This window comes from Bidens hawaiensis, unplaced genomic scaffold (genome assembly GCF_021521415.1).
Source record: "Bidens hawaiensis isolate Kalapana, Puna unplaced genomic scaffold, B.hawaiensis_p1.1 tig00000566_1, whole genome shotgun sequence".
NCBI classification, from domain to species: Eukaryota; Viridiplantae; Streptophyta; class Magnoliopsida; order Asterales; family Asteraceae; genus Bidens; species Bidens hawaiensis.
The window spans coordinates 749,373-770,062 of record NW_027491035.1 but is presented as its reverse complement, the minus strand read 5'-3'; the positions used below and the strand labels follow the sequence as shown (position 1 = coordinate 770,062).

The 20,690-nt window shown below is 38.5% G+C and overlaps 1 protein-coding gene across 1 annotated transcript; it reads right to left on the bottom strand.

Annotated features, from left to right (window-relative positions):
* Window positions 1-1,346: 1,346 nt before the first annotated feature.
* On the bottom strand, window positions 1,347-19,943 carry LOC143636106 (uncharacterized). Its single transcript, XM_077103783.1, has 4 exons — window positions 19,629-19,943; window positions 2,856-2,863; window positions 1,663-2,653; window positions 1,347-1,572 (listed from the first exon to the last, which is right to left on the bottom strand). The coding sequence occupies exons 1-3, from the start codon at window positions 19,941-19,943 to the stop codon at window positions 1,876-1,878; spliced, it is 1,101 nt and encodes a 366-aa protein (XP_076959898.1). The 3' UTR covers window positions 1,347-1,572; window positions 1,663-1,875.
* Window positions 19,944-20,690: the final 747 nt, after the last annotated feature.

The following is a 20,690-nucleotide window of genomic DNA, read 5'->3' as shown; positions in this document are numbered from 1 at the left end:
CCTAAACATTTGTTAAAACATATATAATTAATACATAATACATACACAAAAAAACACAAACAGTTGGCATTGTGAGCAAGTTAACCGCCTTAACCGAACCATAACCGACATAAACGAACCAAACTTCTAAATTGCAACATAACTTTTTGATAATGATGACGATGATCATAATAGTGACACTAATAATAATAACAACGATACCTCTTACGACTGTCGGGCATCAAGATATGATCTAGACCCGCAAGTAGTAGATGGTTTTCCGCCAACTACGAAATGTGGATCAGGAGATCCTATCCCAAACATCTTACCAACACGGTTTTTGGGCTGCACACTCTCCCATACACCAAGATCATCCTTTAGAGGCTAACTGGGATCCGAGTTATACAACCTTGCAAGTTTTTTCTTGTACGCTACCTGCAATTTTATCAAAACAACATGATTATTATTACACTAAAAGTTAATACGATAATTATATACAAACAATAAAGATAACTTACATATGCTTTTCTTGATCGTTCCGTACAAAACTCTAACTTCTTCAAGTCATTAACATCAATATCCCGAGCTAATAGTCTTTCTTTGCACTCCTTAGTGGCGTGGTTATCAACAAAGACAAAACCAAAGCCATTTTTTCCACTTTTTTCCTACATTAGAAAATAGAGTAATTATGAAATATAAACACAGACATGATGACATTATGATATGATAATGGGTGCCATTTTATGTACTTCTAATAGTTGTTTTATTTAAAATGTGACAAGTTTTGTAAGTAACCAACTGAAATAAAGATGAAATATTAGTTATCATTTTGGCCCTGACTGCACATTTACACTGTCTTTCAAATAAACGCAGTCAAAGTTACCATGAACTCAGTTATATAACTGATATATGTTACATCATGATTTTTACGCACAAAAACCCCTACTAAAATTTGTAAATAAAAAAACTCAGATTATAAGAAACAAATAAGTAAAGAAAAGTGAATTATCAGGATCAATTCAAAGAGAATATGTCATTATAAAAGTATAAGTTTTCACTAATAAACACATTGATAGAAAAACCTCAAAAAGAGATTGAACTCGATTTTTCACAAATAGCTAAAATTAAGATAAGGACCACAATTTAAAAATATATCAGATTGATACGACGCTCATCAAATCCCATGGACCCGCCTGTTTGACGGGGTAGATAACCCTCTTCCTTGTCCTAGCGGTTGTTTTTCCCGACTTTAGACTTTTTTAGCCATCCAGGGGTGTTCCAATACTATTTTCAACAAAAATATATGTATACTTAATAGAATATTGAAATAATTTTTAAAATAAAACAATTATGTATTAGCTCGTATACCTTACACATTTCTTTCCATGTTTCAAGAGGCACAACACTGGGTGGATATTTGCAAGTGATTCTGAAATTTTCTTCATCATCCTTAATAACATGACCATCCATCTTGGCTTTTTCTTTAGATTGTATTCTCCACTCACCCATGATGTTTCTATAACGACCCTTTAGTACATTAATAAATCCTTCATATATGCTTTCGTCATCTTGCGGATCCCATCTCCACATGATCTGTACAAATAAAAAGTAAAAGTTAAAAATACAAAACTAAAATAAAATAATCAGAAGATATATATATAAATAAACTATTTGTTTTAGTACCCTAAAGCAACCAAACATACTATCCAATACATCTTCTGGGACCTTTCTAAATGTAACCCAGGGTCCATCAAAATGTCGCTCTAGTAACTGTTTGACACTCCTATGAACCGTACCATTCCCAAACCTATAATATTGAAATAACCAAATTAGTATATTATTTACAACATTAATAAACAAAATAAATTAGAATGTTGAAAATTAGAAACATACTTTTTACCAAAAACGTGCAATCCATTTCCAATGAGATGTGTCACAAGGCTCCACTAATTCACTTGTAGAGGGATCATCTTTATCAAAATCATCACTGGAACCCTCATCGTCATCATCATCCAACTCATTATCATCATCCTCAAAAACCCGAGTGTGACGAAACACCCCAGCCATATCAGCCAATGCATCACCATCACCTATACGACTAGTACTACCTGCAGATTTTCCACCACGAACAATGGCGTGTCTCCCACAAAAATATCTCTTTCTAGTAGCACTAGCAGTACTAGGAGGACTGGACTCACGAGATCTCCCAACGCTAAGAATGTCGCATTTCGCTGAAGTAAGAGTCTGTCCGGCAACGCTAGAACCACTAGGAAGACCGAACACATCGGCACTACTAGGAGGACTGGACTCCCGGTATCCCCCACCGCGAGGAACATTGCGTCTCTGTTTAGTAAGACCTGGTCCAGTAACATAAGCATTATTAGCATTATTAGCAAGACCGGACTCCCGGGATCCCCCACCGCGAGGAATGTCGTGTCTCTCTTTAGTAAAACTCGGTCTAGTAACATCATCATTACTAGCAGGACCAAACTCCCGGGATCCCCCACCGTGAGGAATGTCTTGTCTCTGTTTAGTAAGACTCGGTCGAGTAACATCATAATTACTAGCATTGTAGGCACCACTATGAATACCGGACTGTTGGGATCCCCCATCACGACGATTGTGTCTCCCTGTAGGTGCACGTCCGCCACGAGTAATAGGACGATTGTGTTGACTACCAGGCACGATTTATATACCCTGCATTTAATAAAACAAGTTACTTTAAAACAAAAGTTCAATGCATTTATAAGACAAAACATATTAATGTAATGTAAAATAGTTTTTTCAACTATTACAAGGAGAAACTTAACAAAATATAGAGTGCAACATCAAGTTTAATGACTTCAGATCTGAACAAACTGTTGACATTTTTATACAAAAAATCCTACAGTAAATTTTAATAACTATAGCTTAATAAAATTTAATCAGCTAAAATTCAAATTCACACTAACTCATCAAGTTAAACAGCCATGCCAATTTTGAACTTTGAACCAACATCAATCTTAAATCATTTCGACTACAGTTTAACTTTACAACGCATCAATAGCATACACAAATTTCGGTGGACCTAGAATAAAAATCCATATTAATTTTTCACTTAACTAGTTCCACAACTAACATTTCAAAAATTAGGATAAAAACTTTCCAATAGAATACATGCTACACAATAATCAGTAACTTAACATATCGAGTAATCAGTAACTTAACAATTGGCATTTTATCAAACACATGGAGTGCATCACATATAATCAGTAACCTAACACCATAAGCACAACTCCAAACTAAATTAATCCAATAAAATAATAGTTAAAAAAGAACAAACATCAAAATTAACCTAAAATACCTTTAGTAAATGGACGAGTTCCGAGTACCGTCGTTCCTGTAGCAGAAGTGGCCGGAAAACACAGATTAATCCGGCGAATGACGACTTGGTGAACCGATCGATTACTGATTTCACAGAAAGGAGACTTGGCAGATCGATCGATTACTGATTTAGCAATCGATTTGGAACGATATTACTCTGGTTCAGAGGATCTCGATTTGGAATGAGAAGAATATGTGTATATTTGGAATGACAAGAATATGTGATTATTTTAATTGGATATTAGTTTGTTGATATTATTATTAAGGGAAAGAGATGAATATGTGGGTTTTGGAATTGTGTACACAGGAGACAAGGAAAGCTAATTTCTATGTAACTGGATTTTTTTTAAAAATTTTTGGTTTATTGAACTTGTGAATGAATATTGTTTCTTTTTAAGACTTGTGAAATGAAATTTTATAATTTACTTAATGTGAAATAAGTTTATATTTTAATGAAAGATAGATATACAAAATGATTGTAGGTCTTAAGTTCATGGTAATATAGTAAATGAAAAACTCTAGCATAAGGAGAACCCGATACTTAAACCTTGTTCGGTTAGAGAATCTAAGTTAATTAAAGTTGTATTTAGTACATCTTATACTGATTCACGATAGTCAAGTATGTCATTAAGTTAAGCTAAAGTTGAATTGTTTTATTTGGCAGATGATTTGATTTAAGTTAAGAACAACACATACAACAGTCATAGTGATTAACATGTCCTGAAAGATAGGAGAGACAGAACGGAAGCTCAAAACTCGATAACTATTTGTTAGAATTGGGCATTTGAGTTGCTCTGTAAAATACCAGAAAAAGGAAGAACAATGAGTATTTATCAGTTTGTATATACGGGTAACTTTTTGTATATACGGGTTGGGTTACAAAAGTTACAAAAATTATCTTATTGCATTGAACATCAACCTTTAGCATAAAAATTACACTTTAGGTGACTTTTAAACCTTTGAAAACTCGTTTCCATTGCAGCTACGTGATCAATATCCGAAAAAGTAAACAGAATCCATATCAATCTATTCAAAAGTAATGGTTCAAAACTCGTGAATTCATCGTAAATCTTTTAATCTCGCAAAGGATGCCATGGTCTATTTCTTATGACATTTTCATTGCAGATTCGCATTTGAACCAGAACATTCTAATGTTATACAGTAAAAACAAAAGGCATTCATTGAGGGACTTTCATATGCATTCATTGCAGCAGATAAATTAGTTGAGGGACTTTCATATGCATTCATTGCAGCAGCTGATGACCGTTGTTTGAGTCAATCAAAAACCTAATTATTCTAAATAGTTAGAGCAAGTAGGGTATCGTATCACAAGGAGTATGTGGTCAATGCAATTCGTATAACAGATTTAATATTATGAAGTAACAAGTTTTAGTGCTGATCACACAAGCAATAGTTTGAACTAAAAGAACTAAGCAGCGAACAAGTAAACGAGTATTAAGCAGTTAACAAAGCAAGCCACACCCGGGAATTCAACTAAGCAACCAAACAGTATCTCATGCAACCTAACAGATTTATTATTAACGATTAACTAAAAACTGATCAACCAGACAAAACCTTAGACGTCAACAATTACTTTACACACGGCACTGTTATCAAACAGTCATTGCCAATGTGACTCAGTTAAGGGTAATTGCATGTTTTATCGTATTCAATCTAACCAAACAGTTATATGACTAATTATCTAGCAACTGGTAACAGATCGTTCAGACCAACGTAAACCGAAACCGACCGAACACACAGAAATACTAAACATCAATAATCGTATATCAATCATCAATAACAATACACAAAAGTTCTTAATCATATGAGAAAAACTGTAAAAGGTTACAAACTATACATCCCGGGTGAGATTCTAGGAGATTAGCCGAGCCTAGAAATCATCGAATCTTCGATGCAGATGATAGAAATCATATGTAGGGTCTTGACACGAGCTATGATAGTGGAAATCGCCTTCTTGGACTGCTGGAATCGCCTCTTGGTTGTCAAAAACGAAGTTAGGGTTCTTCAGAATGAAAAAGAACATATAAACCTAAAATTCCCGTCTGCACTCCCGTCGCGATACGCGATGTCCATATGACCATCCCATAGCGTACCGCGACTTAAGAAAACCTCATTTTCAGATTCCTCTCTTCGAGAAACCCAAAATTCATATATTATTGCTCTCGTAACTCATTTTCTAGCTCAGGATATGCTCGTTTTACTTCAAGGTCGCATTTCGTCAACCCATCTTGTTCAGTTTTAGCATCGGCTTATGATCACTCATCTATACTCTTCCCGAATCCTTGAAACACTTCCCAAGACATCAAATAATGCTTCGGTCTTCCCGAGATATCATTCCATGCTCGTACAGGTCTCCCATTTAGCATCTTTAACGATCAATTACCTGAAATACAAAAGCACGTATGAAGTACCAAAGTTCTAACAATATACGCAATAAAACTACATAATTAATACACTAAAATACATACAAAATACCCGACCATCACATCCCCACACTTATCTTTTGCTTGCCCTCAAGCAAACTCTAAAGTAAACATTAACCTCCATCATAGGTATGTAGATTATCGCCATTAATATTAGTAAGGTTTAAGGTCATACCCAGTTTCCCAGACTGACACTGTTTTTAGATTGACATATCACAAATACGGTTAAATGCTATAATAAAAAACAATAGAGCCGCCCAGACAGGTGTACTTTGTTTCCGGTTAAGGCACACATGCTCATACCACTCGTAATATAACATCTCTCCTCTTGGTTTGATATATGGACTAGCAAAAAATGTGCCAGTATCACTCAGCTCTCAATATCACTCTTAAAGTACATATTAATCCATCAAGCTGTTTTGGCACAAATGCAAATCAAGAGGTCTTTAAAAGGGTTGTAACGGGGCCAGGTGTAAGGGTATGGAAGGTAAATATTTAAGTAGCTCAAACGATCTGACCCGGCTTATTACAAAATATCTAAATAAACGAAACTGCTATACAAACTGACTTACTTATTATAAAACCTCTATATAAGCAGACTAACATACATCCTGATTTCATATTTTTTTTTCTTTTTTCTTTTTTTTTTCTTTTTTTTTACATAAACGAACTACTGAATATAAACAGCCATATTTTTGGCCTTTTCCACAAGTTTCTTTTAAGCATAATAACGTGATGCTTACATATGGAACAAATACAAATACAAAAACAAAAACAAATACAATTACAAATAAACCTAGTTAGCCGGATCGTCTCGTAACATAATGTCGGGGTTAAACAATTGAAAAATAAGTCCAAGAAAGGTTTTCTAAGGGACCCAACCCCCCGCCCCTCACATTAACCTCACCTCATATGTGTAATAATGAGGCCCCAACCCCCCAATACACACACTCACGCTCATCCAGATGAGGCTTAACCTAGCTGCCTCTATCACTTTTGCATTTTGCCAACTGTGATCCCGTAATCCATGAACATCAGTGAAAACACTCAAATGACATGTGTGTACTATATATTATATGTGTATTATATATATTTGGGTCAACTCACACACGTACCGGAGGAATAGGGTTGACGATATAAACATGTGTACCTATCCCCATGACTCGTTATTCCCGCCTAAACGACCCCATTTTCAACTTCTCGTTATAAAAACATTTGTGAGTAAGACTAATGAGATGCTGAAAAACCAACCATGACCAGAAACCTATGACTTGGCATTAATGGAAATAATTAACAGTTAACAACCTTGGTTTCTGAACACTCTTCGAGGTACTATCGGGCTAAAAATTTTCAAAGTTCCCCCATCCCCACACTTGAGGTTTACATTATCCTCAATGTAAGAATAGTTAACATTGTCCTCAAATTTAAACATGATACAACGATTAATAAACATTTGAGGGACGGGGTTGAAATTGACTTTTTGACAATTAAGCCATTTTAAAATTTCGGGGGTCAAGTGTGGCGGTTCTACTAATAATTATACAACTACAATTTTAACGTTTAAAGTAATATAAACAAAACTAAATTATAAAACTGAAATCACCTGATATTAACGTGATTGGAGAAGGACCAGTCGGCTCGTGAACTCTCGTAACACTCGTATACTCTCGTCTCTCCAATTACCAAACTGACAATCGAACCTGCAAAATCTCGAGATGTGTAGAAGCAAGCTTCTCACAAGTGTAAGACATAGGTCTTTTAAGAGTTTCGGAAATGAATAATTGTTAATTTTATTAAACCATTACCGAGCCAAATTAATTCGTTTCATAATAAAATCTGTTAATTTTTAGTTAAAAACGTTAAAAGACCTAACTCACTTTCGTAGGAATCACCGATTGCATTTAGCGTATGCAACAAGCCCTGTAAATCCCCCGGTAGCCCGGGAGGACGAGTGGGGTCTCGTGAGGGTTTATAGTGAACTACACCCACAAAGTTCTAAATACAACAAAATTTACACGTACCTGGATTAACCACAGCAAAAAGAACATGAAAGCACTCTGGATCGCTTAACTGAAACTTCGTTTTCTGATGGTGCGGTATCCCCACACTTAGCTTTTGCTATGATGGTACGCTTGTGTTAGGACCGATCGGGAGACAGTTTCCCAACGATTCTCGGGGGCAACGTGTTAGAGTGCGGAATCCTACTAACACGGCGACTCGGTGGTAATCAACGACACAAACGGTAGCAATTCCTAGGATGATATGACGACCAGGTGCGGAGGAAAGGACCGAAGGGGTTGACGGGCAGAGAGGATTTCCGGGGAACAGGTCGGCTGTGTATGTGTGTTATGTGTGCTCTTTTTTTCTGAAAATCCCTAAGTAACGTTTATATATCGAAGACTCATTCGATCGGATGAGTCTCTCATTCGATCGAGTGAAGCTTTGTTCGATCGAATGAGCCTGGTTCGATCGAATCAACCTTTTGTTCGATCGAACCAGTTTTCGTTTGACATTTACAATACGTTAACTAGGTTTCACTATCTTTAGTCTCACGCCGACCTACCCTGATAGAACTGGGGACATATATATGACATTTCATGTCCTAACAAACTCCCCCTTGGAGCCAGTTCTATTTATGTTTTAACCAATCGAGATTTCTTGCTCGACTGCAACTCCCCCTTGGAGTTATCTCTCCCTCTCTGTCCTCAAAGCTAGTGGTGCCCTCATTGCATCCACCAAACTCCTGTCTTCATGGAGTTATCTCACGATCCAATGGTGCAGTCCGTCAGACTTACCATAGGTTCCACATATCATGAGATGCTGTCAAATGGAATATAAGATTAACATTTAAGCACAGTTGTAGTAGATTATCAAACATGAAAGTAAAGCATAATCTAGCACAATATTCCAAAGTATATTAAAATCACTCCAAAAACAATTACAACCAGAAGATAAAACTTTGAATTACAAAGAAACCAAATAAACAAAACATATAACAATTAATCACTGGTTCCCTGTGTATATTTCTTCTGTTGTTCCTTCCAGTTAGATCCTGCATGTATGTCATAGGCAAAACAGATCCTAATGACATTTCTGTACTTTAGCGCTTGCTCCATGTCATCGGGGGCATAAAGAATTTCTGTCTTGTATAGAGTAAAAACATCCTCCCTTGACAAGTTGGTGAGCCACATAGGATCAAAAATGCGGATTGTGCTCCAATTACCATTGTCGTTGAGCACTATAACTGCTTCATGTAGTCTTCCGTCGTAGTACCAATGCCTGAACGATTTGTAGAAGTCCTGCTTCATCTTTCGTAGCGGAATCTTCTTCATTGTAAGTGGTGGCATGTACTTCAAAATGACTTTCGGCCTGTTGGTGATCGGATCGATCTCCTTTTTACTTGTATAACGCTTTGGCCTTTGCGGTGTAATCAATCTCCATTTTGAGTTGTATTCCTTTCGTAATACACTCTGATAGTACGATGCGAATGGAGATGAGCTTGCGTATAGCATGTCCAGGTAATTAAGACGATTAAGATCGTAAGTTGGAAGAGTCTTCAAGTCTGTGATTCGTTGATAGTACTCAACCCCCTTTTCCCTTTTGACAGCTACGCAGTTCAGGTCTTTCAGACACGCCCAAGCTAGGATTTCTCCAGAGGTTCTCCGACCCTTAGTATCATATGACTTTGTGTGAGGAATGGTCGGTTTCGCTTGGCGTTTAGACCTGATCTTTTCAAGAATAGCATTGAACGCTTTCTTGCATTCTTCTGTTTTGTCTTTAAATTCGGCTTGATCGGCTTCAGACGGCTGTTTCATAGCATTTGACCTTTCGTCAGCCTTCTTCTGCACTTCCTCCTCGTTTACGTTTTGAAAGAAGCTTGATGAGTTGGGAATATCGTCAGTTTGCGACGTGTAGTATTCAGGATATTCTTCCCTTGTCAAGTCTTCTATTTCGACATCTTCGAAGTGAGGAGGATCGACTTGTGTCGGATCAGCGGCCGTCGGTGATGGTGAGTCGGTTGAAGCAGCTGCAGCAGATGTGGATTCTGTTGAAGGCAAGGCCAGAACTTTGCCTGTTTCTTCGTTTGAAAACTCGAACATTTGCTCTAGCTCTTCTTCCGTGAAGTTGTGCGAAATCTCACCTTCTTCCAAGTCTCCACTTGAGAAGATTTGCTGTTCATCTGGGTTGTCCAAGAGATACGTGAAAAACTCCGCTGCTGTTTTTGACTGCAGCGGTTGGACATTTGATGTATCAGCATCACCTGCTTGATTAATAATCACAACACAGTAACAAAAAAAATTTTTTTTTTTTTAAATAAACATATGTAATATCATAAACGTTAAGTACAAAACAATTACATATGACAATGGAATATAAATAAGGATTACAAGATTTAAACATTAAAATCCTCACTACATTCACTCAAAAATCACTCAGTTACCTTCACCTTCATCATCATCTGAGTTCAGCTCGTCGGTGTCCACATCAACATTAGCTGGACCTTCCAGACGAAGAACGTCTCCTTTAAGCTCAGTCACCTTAGCTTCAAGGTTTCTGTTTGACTCCACAAGGCTTTTATTGGACTCTACCAGGCTTTGATTTGACTCTTTGAGCTCTGTGATAGCAGATCCCTGTTCAGCAACAGTAGCAGTGAGCTGAGTGTTCTCAATCTTCAACCTGTCGTTGTCAGCTTGAAGTTGAACCATTTGTTCATCTCTGATTCTGTTATGCTCTTCCTGCTGTGTCCTGAACATGAACATCTGCATCATCGCCTTGTGCAGGTCGGCAATTTCAGAAGCGACCTTGGGAGGGAGGGAGATCTCCTGTTGAGGTTGAGGAGGAGGTGGCGGTGCGGACTGAGGTGTTGGAGGAGGAGCTTGTTGTGCTGGAGGAGCAGTAGAAGAGGTCCCAACTGATGGTAACATTGCGGGACGAGGTTGGCTGGGAAATAAATTCCTGTACTTTCGAGTAACCTTCCTCTTTTGTCTCTTCGCCGGCCTTTCTTCACCTGTCGGTTGATCAGCAGGCTGCTCCTCAAACACTACTTCTTCACCGGTTTCCAAATCTTCAACATTTAAGTAGGTATCAACTTCCTTCTCTGCATCAGTCCTGGTGTCCTCAGGGACTACTTCGTCTTCAGTGTCTGATTCATCACTGGTTTTCTGATACGGAAGGTCCTCGACATCTGAGTCACTTGAGGTGTTCCTCCACTTCCTCTTTGGTGGAGCCTGATAAAACGGATTCGCCACATGCCCAAAACAACGTTTGTGTGGGGGCCTTGTTGGACGATCCTTGTACGACTTGAGACGGTTCAAAGTCTCATTCTTCATGTGGTCTAGCTTTACCACATCTCCGTCATTCTCTTTCAACAGCCCCGGTGCCTGGTCATCAACTATCATCTGCACAAACCTCGGGTACCGTAGAAACTTCTCACCCGCCCCTTGTTTTATGGTGATGTTTTCCACCATGTGACTGAATGTCATTTGAGAGAAATTGAAGGGGCGGTTCATCACGAGTGCTGCCACGGTGAATTGCATGCTCTCCCTTATCTTATCAAAACTTGTACGTTGAGGACCCAGACAGTGCATCACCACGTGCGCCAGATATTTGAATTCTGGGCACAAATTTGCTTTGAGAAGCAGACCGGCATTGAGATCGCCGTCATACTTCATGCGTGCGAAACATCCTCTCGTTGCTGCAGGATGTAATGTGGTCGGGTCAGAGTCTGTATCTGCAAACCCGCAGACATCTCTAAGAATCTGGGCAGAAACAACAATTTGATGCCCTCGGACTGTGGAGCGTATCACCGACGGCTCGACGGACTTGTCGTGCGTGGCGTTTCTCCAAAACTCCTGTTGAACCGACATTATCGGCTCAACGATCCTTGAGATAGGAATGAAGATCCTTGACCTCTTTAAAAACTTAATCATCTGCGCAAAGTCCTTGCCGTGACTTGATTTTTCATCTAAAAATGCCACAATGTTGTGTTTGATCGACGTTTTGTACGGAGCAATAACCTGTGCAGCTTCAGCCATTGAATCTGTATACATAGACATGTTAAAACAGACAGATATCTAAAAGACTGAATTTGTTAAAAAAAAAAATTTTTTTTTTTTTTTTTTTTTTTTTTTTTTTTTTTTTTTTTTTTTTTTTAACTTCTGGACTGGTTCGATCGAATTATAAAGGATTCGATCGAATGAACTAATCATCCGATCGAGTGAGACATATATTCGATCGATTTAGACTGGATTCCTTCAACCAGAACCCAGATTTCAACGAGACCCGAATCGGTTTTTCGACCGATTAACCACAATCAACATGTGCGAAACATTGAAAGATGTTGTTTACATGTTTTCCAATGACCCTCATGACCCGAAAACTAAAAAAAAACTCAGTTTTATTGTCGGGACCGTTTCCGACACCAAAAACGGCCCGAAAACCTATCGAAACGCGGACGAAAATCAATAAAACTTACATTTTTGAAATCTACGCGAAAAATTGAATAAACTGGTCGGATCAAAAAGAGGTTTTAGCACGATCGATATTGAGAGGGAAATTTCAAATTCTTTTCGGATGAAAATGTCCGATCGAATGACTTCTGCTATTTATACAGATTTTTGACTCATCCGATCGAATAAACTTGTTCGCTTGACTCATCCGATCGAATGAGACACACAATTCGATCGGATGGATTTCTTCCCTCAAACTGATTTTTCACAATAACTTATCCGATCGATTTGGCACATTCGATTGACTGACTCGATCGAATGGCTACATGTTCGATCGAATGAGGAAAAGTTTTAGAAAAATTTGACTTTTAAACTTCTTATTCCCCGTCATCGATCACGGTGCTTTTGAACCTGCAAGAAAACTTAAACTTTTGACATTTGGTTAGTTAGCATAGAAATTTTCCGATTTTGTGAGCTCAGTTCCTGTAGAACATAAAGATCATAAAACGTTAGTAAACACACAGAAAATATCAGGTCCAACCAACTTCGGTTTTATTGCAACTTCTTCCTTCTCTCATTACACACTTGGTTGCGCAGATAAACGTTTAGCAACCTGCATGAGTTTTTCTTTCATTCCTACACACTGAATAAACATTTAGTAGGAACAGACAGGGATCAGACTACCTGTCACAATGATTTCTCATCGACTTTCAAACATTAAGAATAAAATAAAATAACCAAAAATAAAATCTTAATTATTTATTTACAGGGAGGGACAGGGATCAGACTACCTGTCACAATGATTTCTCATCGACTTTCAAACATTAAGAATAAAATAAAATAACCAAAAATAAAATCTTAATTATTTATTTACAGGGAGGGACAGGGATCAGACTACCTGTCACAATGATTTCTCATCGACATTAAAGCAGAATAAAATTAAAGAAAAATTAATTCAGAATAAAAATGTTTTTGAATTTTTGTCTTGTTTCTTTTTATAATATTCAAACTGAAATAAACATCTGTACAAAAAAAATTTAAAACACATTATTTTTGGTTGAGAAGGATCTATAATAAGAAATCATACAGACGTATATGACTATCTACTGAGACTTTTTGAGATTTTTTTTTTTTTTTTTTTTTTTTTTTTTTTTTTTTTTTTTTAATATACGAAGTTGAACAAGACATAATGAATATTCTTTTTGTGAGAAAGATCCGAACAGGAATCATACTAATTAAGTGACTGTCACATAGATCCGTGTTGAGCTGTATTATGACATAAAGAAACAGGTTATGAGCATGAAAATAACTTAAAATGGTTTTCATCGTTTCTGTGATACGAGTTAGGTTCAATTATGTCTCAAAATTTAAGTGAATAACAACTCAGAGATTATGATGCCTCCTATCTATTCTCAAAGCGTATTTGGCTTTCCCCAAGTCACCCCGAATTGACTTTGACCCATAGTGTCTGATTAAGGTTGTAAGTGTCTTCATCTGCTTCCCGTTTTCTTTCTTACTCCATGATTGAGAAGTCTTGACATTGTTAACTCTAGAATGTTTCAATAACTCATAAAGAATCATTTTTTTTTTTTTTTTTTTTTTTTTTTTTTTTTTTTTTTTTTGTGAATGTTACATAGACTTCAGAGTAGTAAAACAATTGCAAGTCCCGAATCTGGATCACTGCAGTTTCTTCATGCACTATCTTTACGGGAATCAGAACACTTATGGGCTCGTGTATGACTGGGTAATCGCTTTTCTGCCTATCATTCGGAAAGATATATATGAAGACAAACAAAACTCTTAAGGAGTTTCCACGTAAAATCGAGTAGATTTAGTTTGTATCACATCTACTTTTACGCACCATAAAAAGCTACCATGACACACAATGACTGTTCTAAAGCCTTTTAAGCCTAATAACTTCACTAGTTAAGCACACAGAATCAGTATATCTATCATTTTCCAAGGTTGGATCAATTTCTCATTTTCTGAATATAAATGAATGTCTTTAAAAAAACGTTTAAATTATTTCGCCCCGATCAAGTCAAAGTCTTCAGGTAAACGGCTATCCTGAAGATCCAATGGATCAACTGGACCGACCACATACGAGTATGTGTCCTTCTAACTAAGTATAACCGACTATTTTTCAGCGAAAGAATAAAAACCATCAAAACCCGCCCCGATCACTTTCAGTCATCTGGTTAATGGCTATCCTCATAATCTACTAGTAGAAATAAGGACCAAAACACATCCGAAAATGTGTCCATCAAACTGAGGTAACCGACATAATTTTAAGCGATAGTGATGTATAAAAATTTAATATAAGAAAAATGAAAATAAGCTGTACAGAAATAGCAAATCTTTTTGATGTCTCAGTATGATAGCGTCTGTGTACTATCACCTTTCTTGTAACAAGATCAACTTCTCAAAATTTTGAAAAATTTTTTAATGTTTTTGGGTTTTTGTATTTTATATTGTTTTTGGTTTTTCTTGAACCTTTTCTCCCCCTAGAATTTATAAAAAACAAAATCTTTTTGGATTTTTTTTTTTTTTTTTAAATTTTTAAGAAAAGAAAAATGAAAACAATTTAAATGATATCTTCAGGAACATCATCTGATATACGTTTAACGCCGTTGATCTCTAGTAAATATAAAAACCGTGGTTTATCAAATGCTTTAGTGAAGAGATCAGCGCGTTGTTCCTGAGTGGGGATTTTTATCACATCGATTAACTTCTTTTCGTAGCAGTCACGAAGGAAGTGATATCGAATTTCGATGTGCTTCGTTTTGCTAAAATGAACCGGATTTTTGGTAATTGAAATTGCAGCAGAATTATCAATATATATGGGAGTAGTAGAGCATTCAATACCGTAGTCACGCATTTGTTGCTGAATCCAAATAACTTGAGAACAGCAACTGGCAGCCGCAATATATTCCGCCTCAGCTGTTGAAGTGGAGACTGACGTCTGCTTTTTGCATTGCCACGTTACTAAACGACTTCCAAAGAACTGACATCCTACTGTTGTTGATTTGTAATCGAGTTTACAACCACCATAGTCCGAATCACTGTACGCATGTAGATCAAAGTTATCATCATGAGGATACCAAAGACCCCAATCTGGAGTACCCTTCAGATAACGCAAAATTCTTTTGACTGCAATCAGATGGGAGACCTTCGGCTTTGACTGGTAACGTGCACAGAGACACGTAGCAAACATTATGTCTGGCCGAGAAGCAGTCAGGTACATTAGAGATCCGATGATCCCTCTATAGTGAGTTGGATTGATCAATTCACCCTTCTCGTCAGGATTAATCCCGTGATTAACCTCTAAAGGAGTTCTCTGTGAAGAAGAACTCAACATCTCAAACCGTTTCAAGATGTCATTGACGTATTTTGTCTGGTGAATGAAGATACCGGAATCTTTTTGATCAACTTGAAGTCCTAAGAAGAACTTCATCTCACCCATGGAGCTCATTTCAAATTTTTCTTTCATCACTTGTTCGAACTCCTTACAAAGTGTTTTATTCGTGGACCCGAAGATGATGTCGTCCACGTACACTTGTACCATAATTAGATCTCCTTCTTTTTCTTTTGTGAATAGCGTGCAGTCAATGGTTCCCCTTCTAAACCCGTTGTTCAGAAGGTGTTTGGATAGTTCTTTATACCAAGCTCTCGGGGCTTGGTGAAGACCGTACAAAGCCTTGTTGAGCAGATAGGCTTTGTCCTTGTGATATGGGTCTTCAAAACCTGGAGGTTGTGCCACATATACGGTCTCTTCGATGTGACCGTACAAAAAGGCACTCTTGACGTCCATCTGATATACTTTGAATTTCTTGAAAGATGCATACGCCAAGAACATCCGGATTGCCTCCAAACGAGCAACCGGAGCATATACCTCATTGTAGTCTAGGCCTTCGATTTGCCTAAACCCTTGGACCACCAGCCGGGCTTTGTTGCGAACAATCACTCCACGATCGTCACGCTTACATTTTAGTACCCACTTAGTGCCAATTTTCTTCTGACCTTTGGGGAGATCCACCAGCTTCCACACACCAAGTCTTTTAAACTGCAATAATTCCTCTTGCATGGCTGTGACCCAGTTGGGATCTTTCAGCGCATCGGTGGTGCTGTGTGGTTCTTCTTGTGCTAAGAAGCATTCATGGGCATTAAGAGCAACTAATCCTGACTCCATCATTTCTGTGTAGAGACCAAAATTCAGCTGTCGACGAGTTTTGACACCCTGTTGAATGTCCCCTATAATGTTGTCTTGTGGATGATCACGTTCAGTCCTAACAACCGGATTGTCAGGAACGACAACATTTTGTTCCAAGTTAGTTAAGTTCGGCTCAGGAACTGGAGCGGTTTGTTCCATGTTGTTTGTGTTCAGCTCAGGAACTGGAGCGATTTGTGGTGCTGCCTCTGAAGTAGACGTTAGAGGCGGATCTGTGATAGACACATCTTGATTTGACGAGGACGGTTGTGAAATAACATGTGTCGGTGCCGGTCGTACAAAGTCTGTTGGTGTTTCATCTTCAGATTCGGAATCAGATGACTCAAGAACTTGTTCTGTTGACTCTGTGGAAGAAGACGTTGACGGACCAGGATGAGATGAGCGTTGCTGTGATTCATCAGGAGGTGCATTTTGCGCCTCATACATCATTTGAATAGCAACATCATTCAGATTGAATGACTTGACCCATTTGTCAAAGTCAAACAACCAGTCTTCACCTGTCCCTTTGGCTGGTTCTGTGTAGCGTTGAACATCGACGTGGTACCATTCTTCAACCAATTTTGTTGATCGGTTGTAGACCCTTTTGAGAGGAACGCTATAACCCAGAAAGTAACCCTTAATAATCTTCTCCTCGAACTTGTTATCAACTTGCCTTTTGAGTAACGTGCAAAGAGCCCCAAATGGTTCCAGGTGCTCTAAGTTAGGCCTTCGACGTTGAAGAAGCTCGAAACTAGTCTTGCCGTGGCGCTTGACAATGCCAACCCGATTCAGTGTGAAACAGGCGTTGGCAATTGCCTCATTCCAAAACGTGACTGGCAACACTGAGTCAGCTAACATGGTTCTTGCTGTCTCGATTAACGTACGGTTTTTCCTTTCAGCAACCCCGTTCATTTGTGGAACATACGGAGCACTGAATTCTTGAACGATGCCTTTTTCTTTGCAGTAAGTATCAACGTTTGCGTTCTTAAACTCTGTACCGTTATCTGACCGAATTCTTCGAACCTTCAGCTTGTATTGCGACTCAAGAGTCGTGACTAGCAGACTAATACACCCAAAAGTTTCAGACTTCGCTTTTAGGAAAAACACCCATGAGAATCTTGAATATTCATCAGTGACCACTAGACAGTATGAGTGCCCAGCAATACTTTTGACGCTGATTGGGCCAAAAAGATCCATATGTAGAAGTTCCAACGGCATATCAATGGAGTGGAAACTCTTAGACTTGTGGGACCTTTTTCGTTGTTTTCCGGCTTTACACTGAACGCATGAATCAGGGAGATGAAAACTTCTTAGATTGACTCCCTCAACCATTCTATTGTGCACCAGCTTGTTCATGTTCCTGACGTTTATGTGTCCCATCCGTTTATGCCAAATGACAGTATCACGTTCGGATGCCTTGGACACAAAACATGTTGCAGTTGGAGATGATGACCCTGCCTTAGCCATATCCAGAATGTAGAGATCACTCTGGCGTGCGGCTGACATTAGAACTTTGTCTTCAGGAAAGTTGACGTCCTTAGACAAGATGTGGCAGTCTCGTTCATCAAACATTACTTTGAAACCTTTGTCGCAGATTTGACTTATGGACAACAGGTTGTTCTCCAACTCTTTGATGAAATTAACTTTCTCAAACGAAACTCGCCCATTAGACACAATTCCTTGGGCCGTGATAAAACCTCCTTGATTTCCTGCAAAGGAAACTGCACCTCCTTTTATTTGTCTGACATTTGAAAGAAGATTCATGTTTCCAGTCATGTTCCTGGAAGCTCCTGAGTCTATGATCCACATGTTGAATCTTGGATCATATAGAGCAACCTGCACACAAAGACAAAAGGTTTAAATATCATTGGAAACCCAAGCCCTTAAGGTCTTGGGTTTTCCATCTTCATCACGAATGAACAATTCAATCCATTTACCCTCATTAACACTGTTTTCAGATTTGACGTTGTTATCAACAGTGTTAGTTTTCTTTGGTTTCCAAAAGTCAGTCTTCTTCTCAGCATGTTTGAGATAGCTGGTTGAAGACTGAGTTTCACTTGTCGAAGTGGAAACACTTGGATCTGAGGGGTTTGGGAATTGGTGTGGTGAGGTTGGCTGAGGTTTCCGAGGAGAAACCGACCTCGGTGTGTGAAACCGTTCTTGACCTTGAATGTCAATGGTCGGTCTCCTCCTAGGAGGTGACTTGACATACCTCGGATCCGGAGTCGATATGTACTGCTTAGGATCCGTGTACTTATAGCAAAATCTTGCTATATGCCCTACCTCTCCACACGAAAAACAGTAGTTTCTCCCCCTTTGACTTGGTGGAGAGAAATAACTCTGGTTTTGTCTGTTATCATAGTACCCCCTGGATTTGACATTTTGGGGTGGAGTTTGTCTAGGAGGGTGTTTTGGGAAATTATGTTTTTCATTAACGTTACCCTCCTTTACAAACTGGGTACTATGTTCCACATAGACTTTCTCAGATTTAGGATTAAACTTTTTCTTCTGAGAACTTCTTGTTGTTGTTGCCTTTGACTTAGATGGTGGTGGGCCCGACTTAGTTGTGGAACCTAAGTCTGTGGCAACAGCATTTTGTTTGGACACAGGAGCCGGGTCAATGACTTCTTTACCCTTAGACACAGAAGTTTGGTTTGTGTCCTTGGGTATGTAATCATTTGATTCATCATCCGGCACAGCTCCTGGTGTGCTTGCAAATTGATTCAGGATCGGGGGTGGGACATTGTTGTATCCCACTCCTTTTTCCTTTTTGCCTCGGAACTCGGGAATAATGTGTTCTAATAAATAAGATGAATTTGAATAACTTTTTAATTTGAAATTTAATGATTCAAAATCAGCTTTCAAGTTTTCCAATTCTTTTTTCAAAACATTATTCTTATTTATGTGAAAATTGATAGAATCTTGTTGATTAAGAACACATATTTCAAGTTCCTTGTTCTGACGCTTAAGGCCATCAATCTTTTCTTTAAAAACAGACTCTTTCTGCTTCCAAGCCTTATTCTGTGCAAGCGCGTCAGTCAGTTCCATTAAAGATCTTGAGGCTGCTTGTTTGTAAGCCTCGAGATCTTCAATTCTCTCTTTTAGAGATTGAATTTCTTGTTCATACAACTCACATTTTAAGCATTTAACATTTACAGATTTAGGAGTTGAAGGGTTAGAACTTACCTTGGCATTTGATGAAGTGTCTGCCATGAACGCGGAGCATAGTTTCCCCGCTCTACCCAAAAACGATGGAGAAGTTACTTTAATTTCTGCTTCTTTGACTTCTTCATCCTTAGCAGTCTCCTTGTGAATTGTTGAACTTTGAGATGTTTGAGGAGTGTTTGACTCGTTCTCATGATCCTCTTTCATCTCCGTAACTACCACTTCAGCCTCTGCATCTGCTACTTGAACTTCAGTAGCTGGTTCCTCGACTATATATGCTTCGTTTTTCGAGGAAACCACAGACCCAGAATCTGAGTCTCCATCTAGATCAGCCATATTTATGTTGAAGTTCCAAGTTTCACCCTCATCTCCTTGAACTGCAAGAGCAGTTTCATTGTTGATGTTGTTGGTTGCTGTTGGGTTTTGAGGGACCAGTTGTCTCTCAAGATTGACATTTGCAGCAGCAGCCGTAGGAGTGGATGTTGAAGAAGTGGTTCGGAAAGGGTATTGATGACCTTCCCGTCTGGGCTTCGAACACTCCTTGGCGAAGTGACCAAGTTCACCACAGTTGTAACATTTGACTTTGTTTTTGTCAAAGCCGAACTTGGATTTGTTGTTGATAGTGAGGGCCTGACCGGTTTTCTTTGTCCATTTCTTGGCCCTTCGGAACGCACTGCCAAGTGCCCACATAATATCTATGCGTTCCATGTCGTCTTCATCCAATTGTTCGTAGTCATCGCTGTCCAGATGACTATTTCCCAACTTTCCAGCTACCATCAAACTGTATGACTCTATAATCGTACCCAGAGTTGCCATGTGTTCTTTGGCAACCTCAACAGTTACAGCTCCCAAGCCCTCTGTATTTAACGTTGCTTTTTCCATGGGCTTGGTTCCGGAGTTTGTACTTGCATTACCGGGAGTTGACGGTGGTGGAACAGACGATCTTGTTTCAGTCCCCTTTGAATTCGACACTGAGGAGACGAAAGCAGTCTTGATCGGTGCATGATCATTTACATCTGACAACGGAGATTTTGACATGTATAACGATTTGTCAGGTGTTGATCTTGGCTTTCTTGAGGAGGC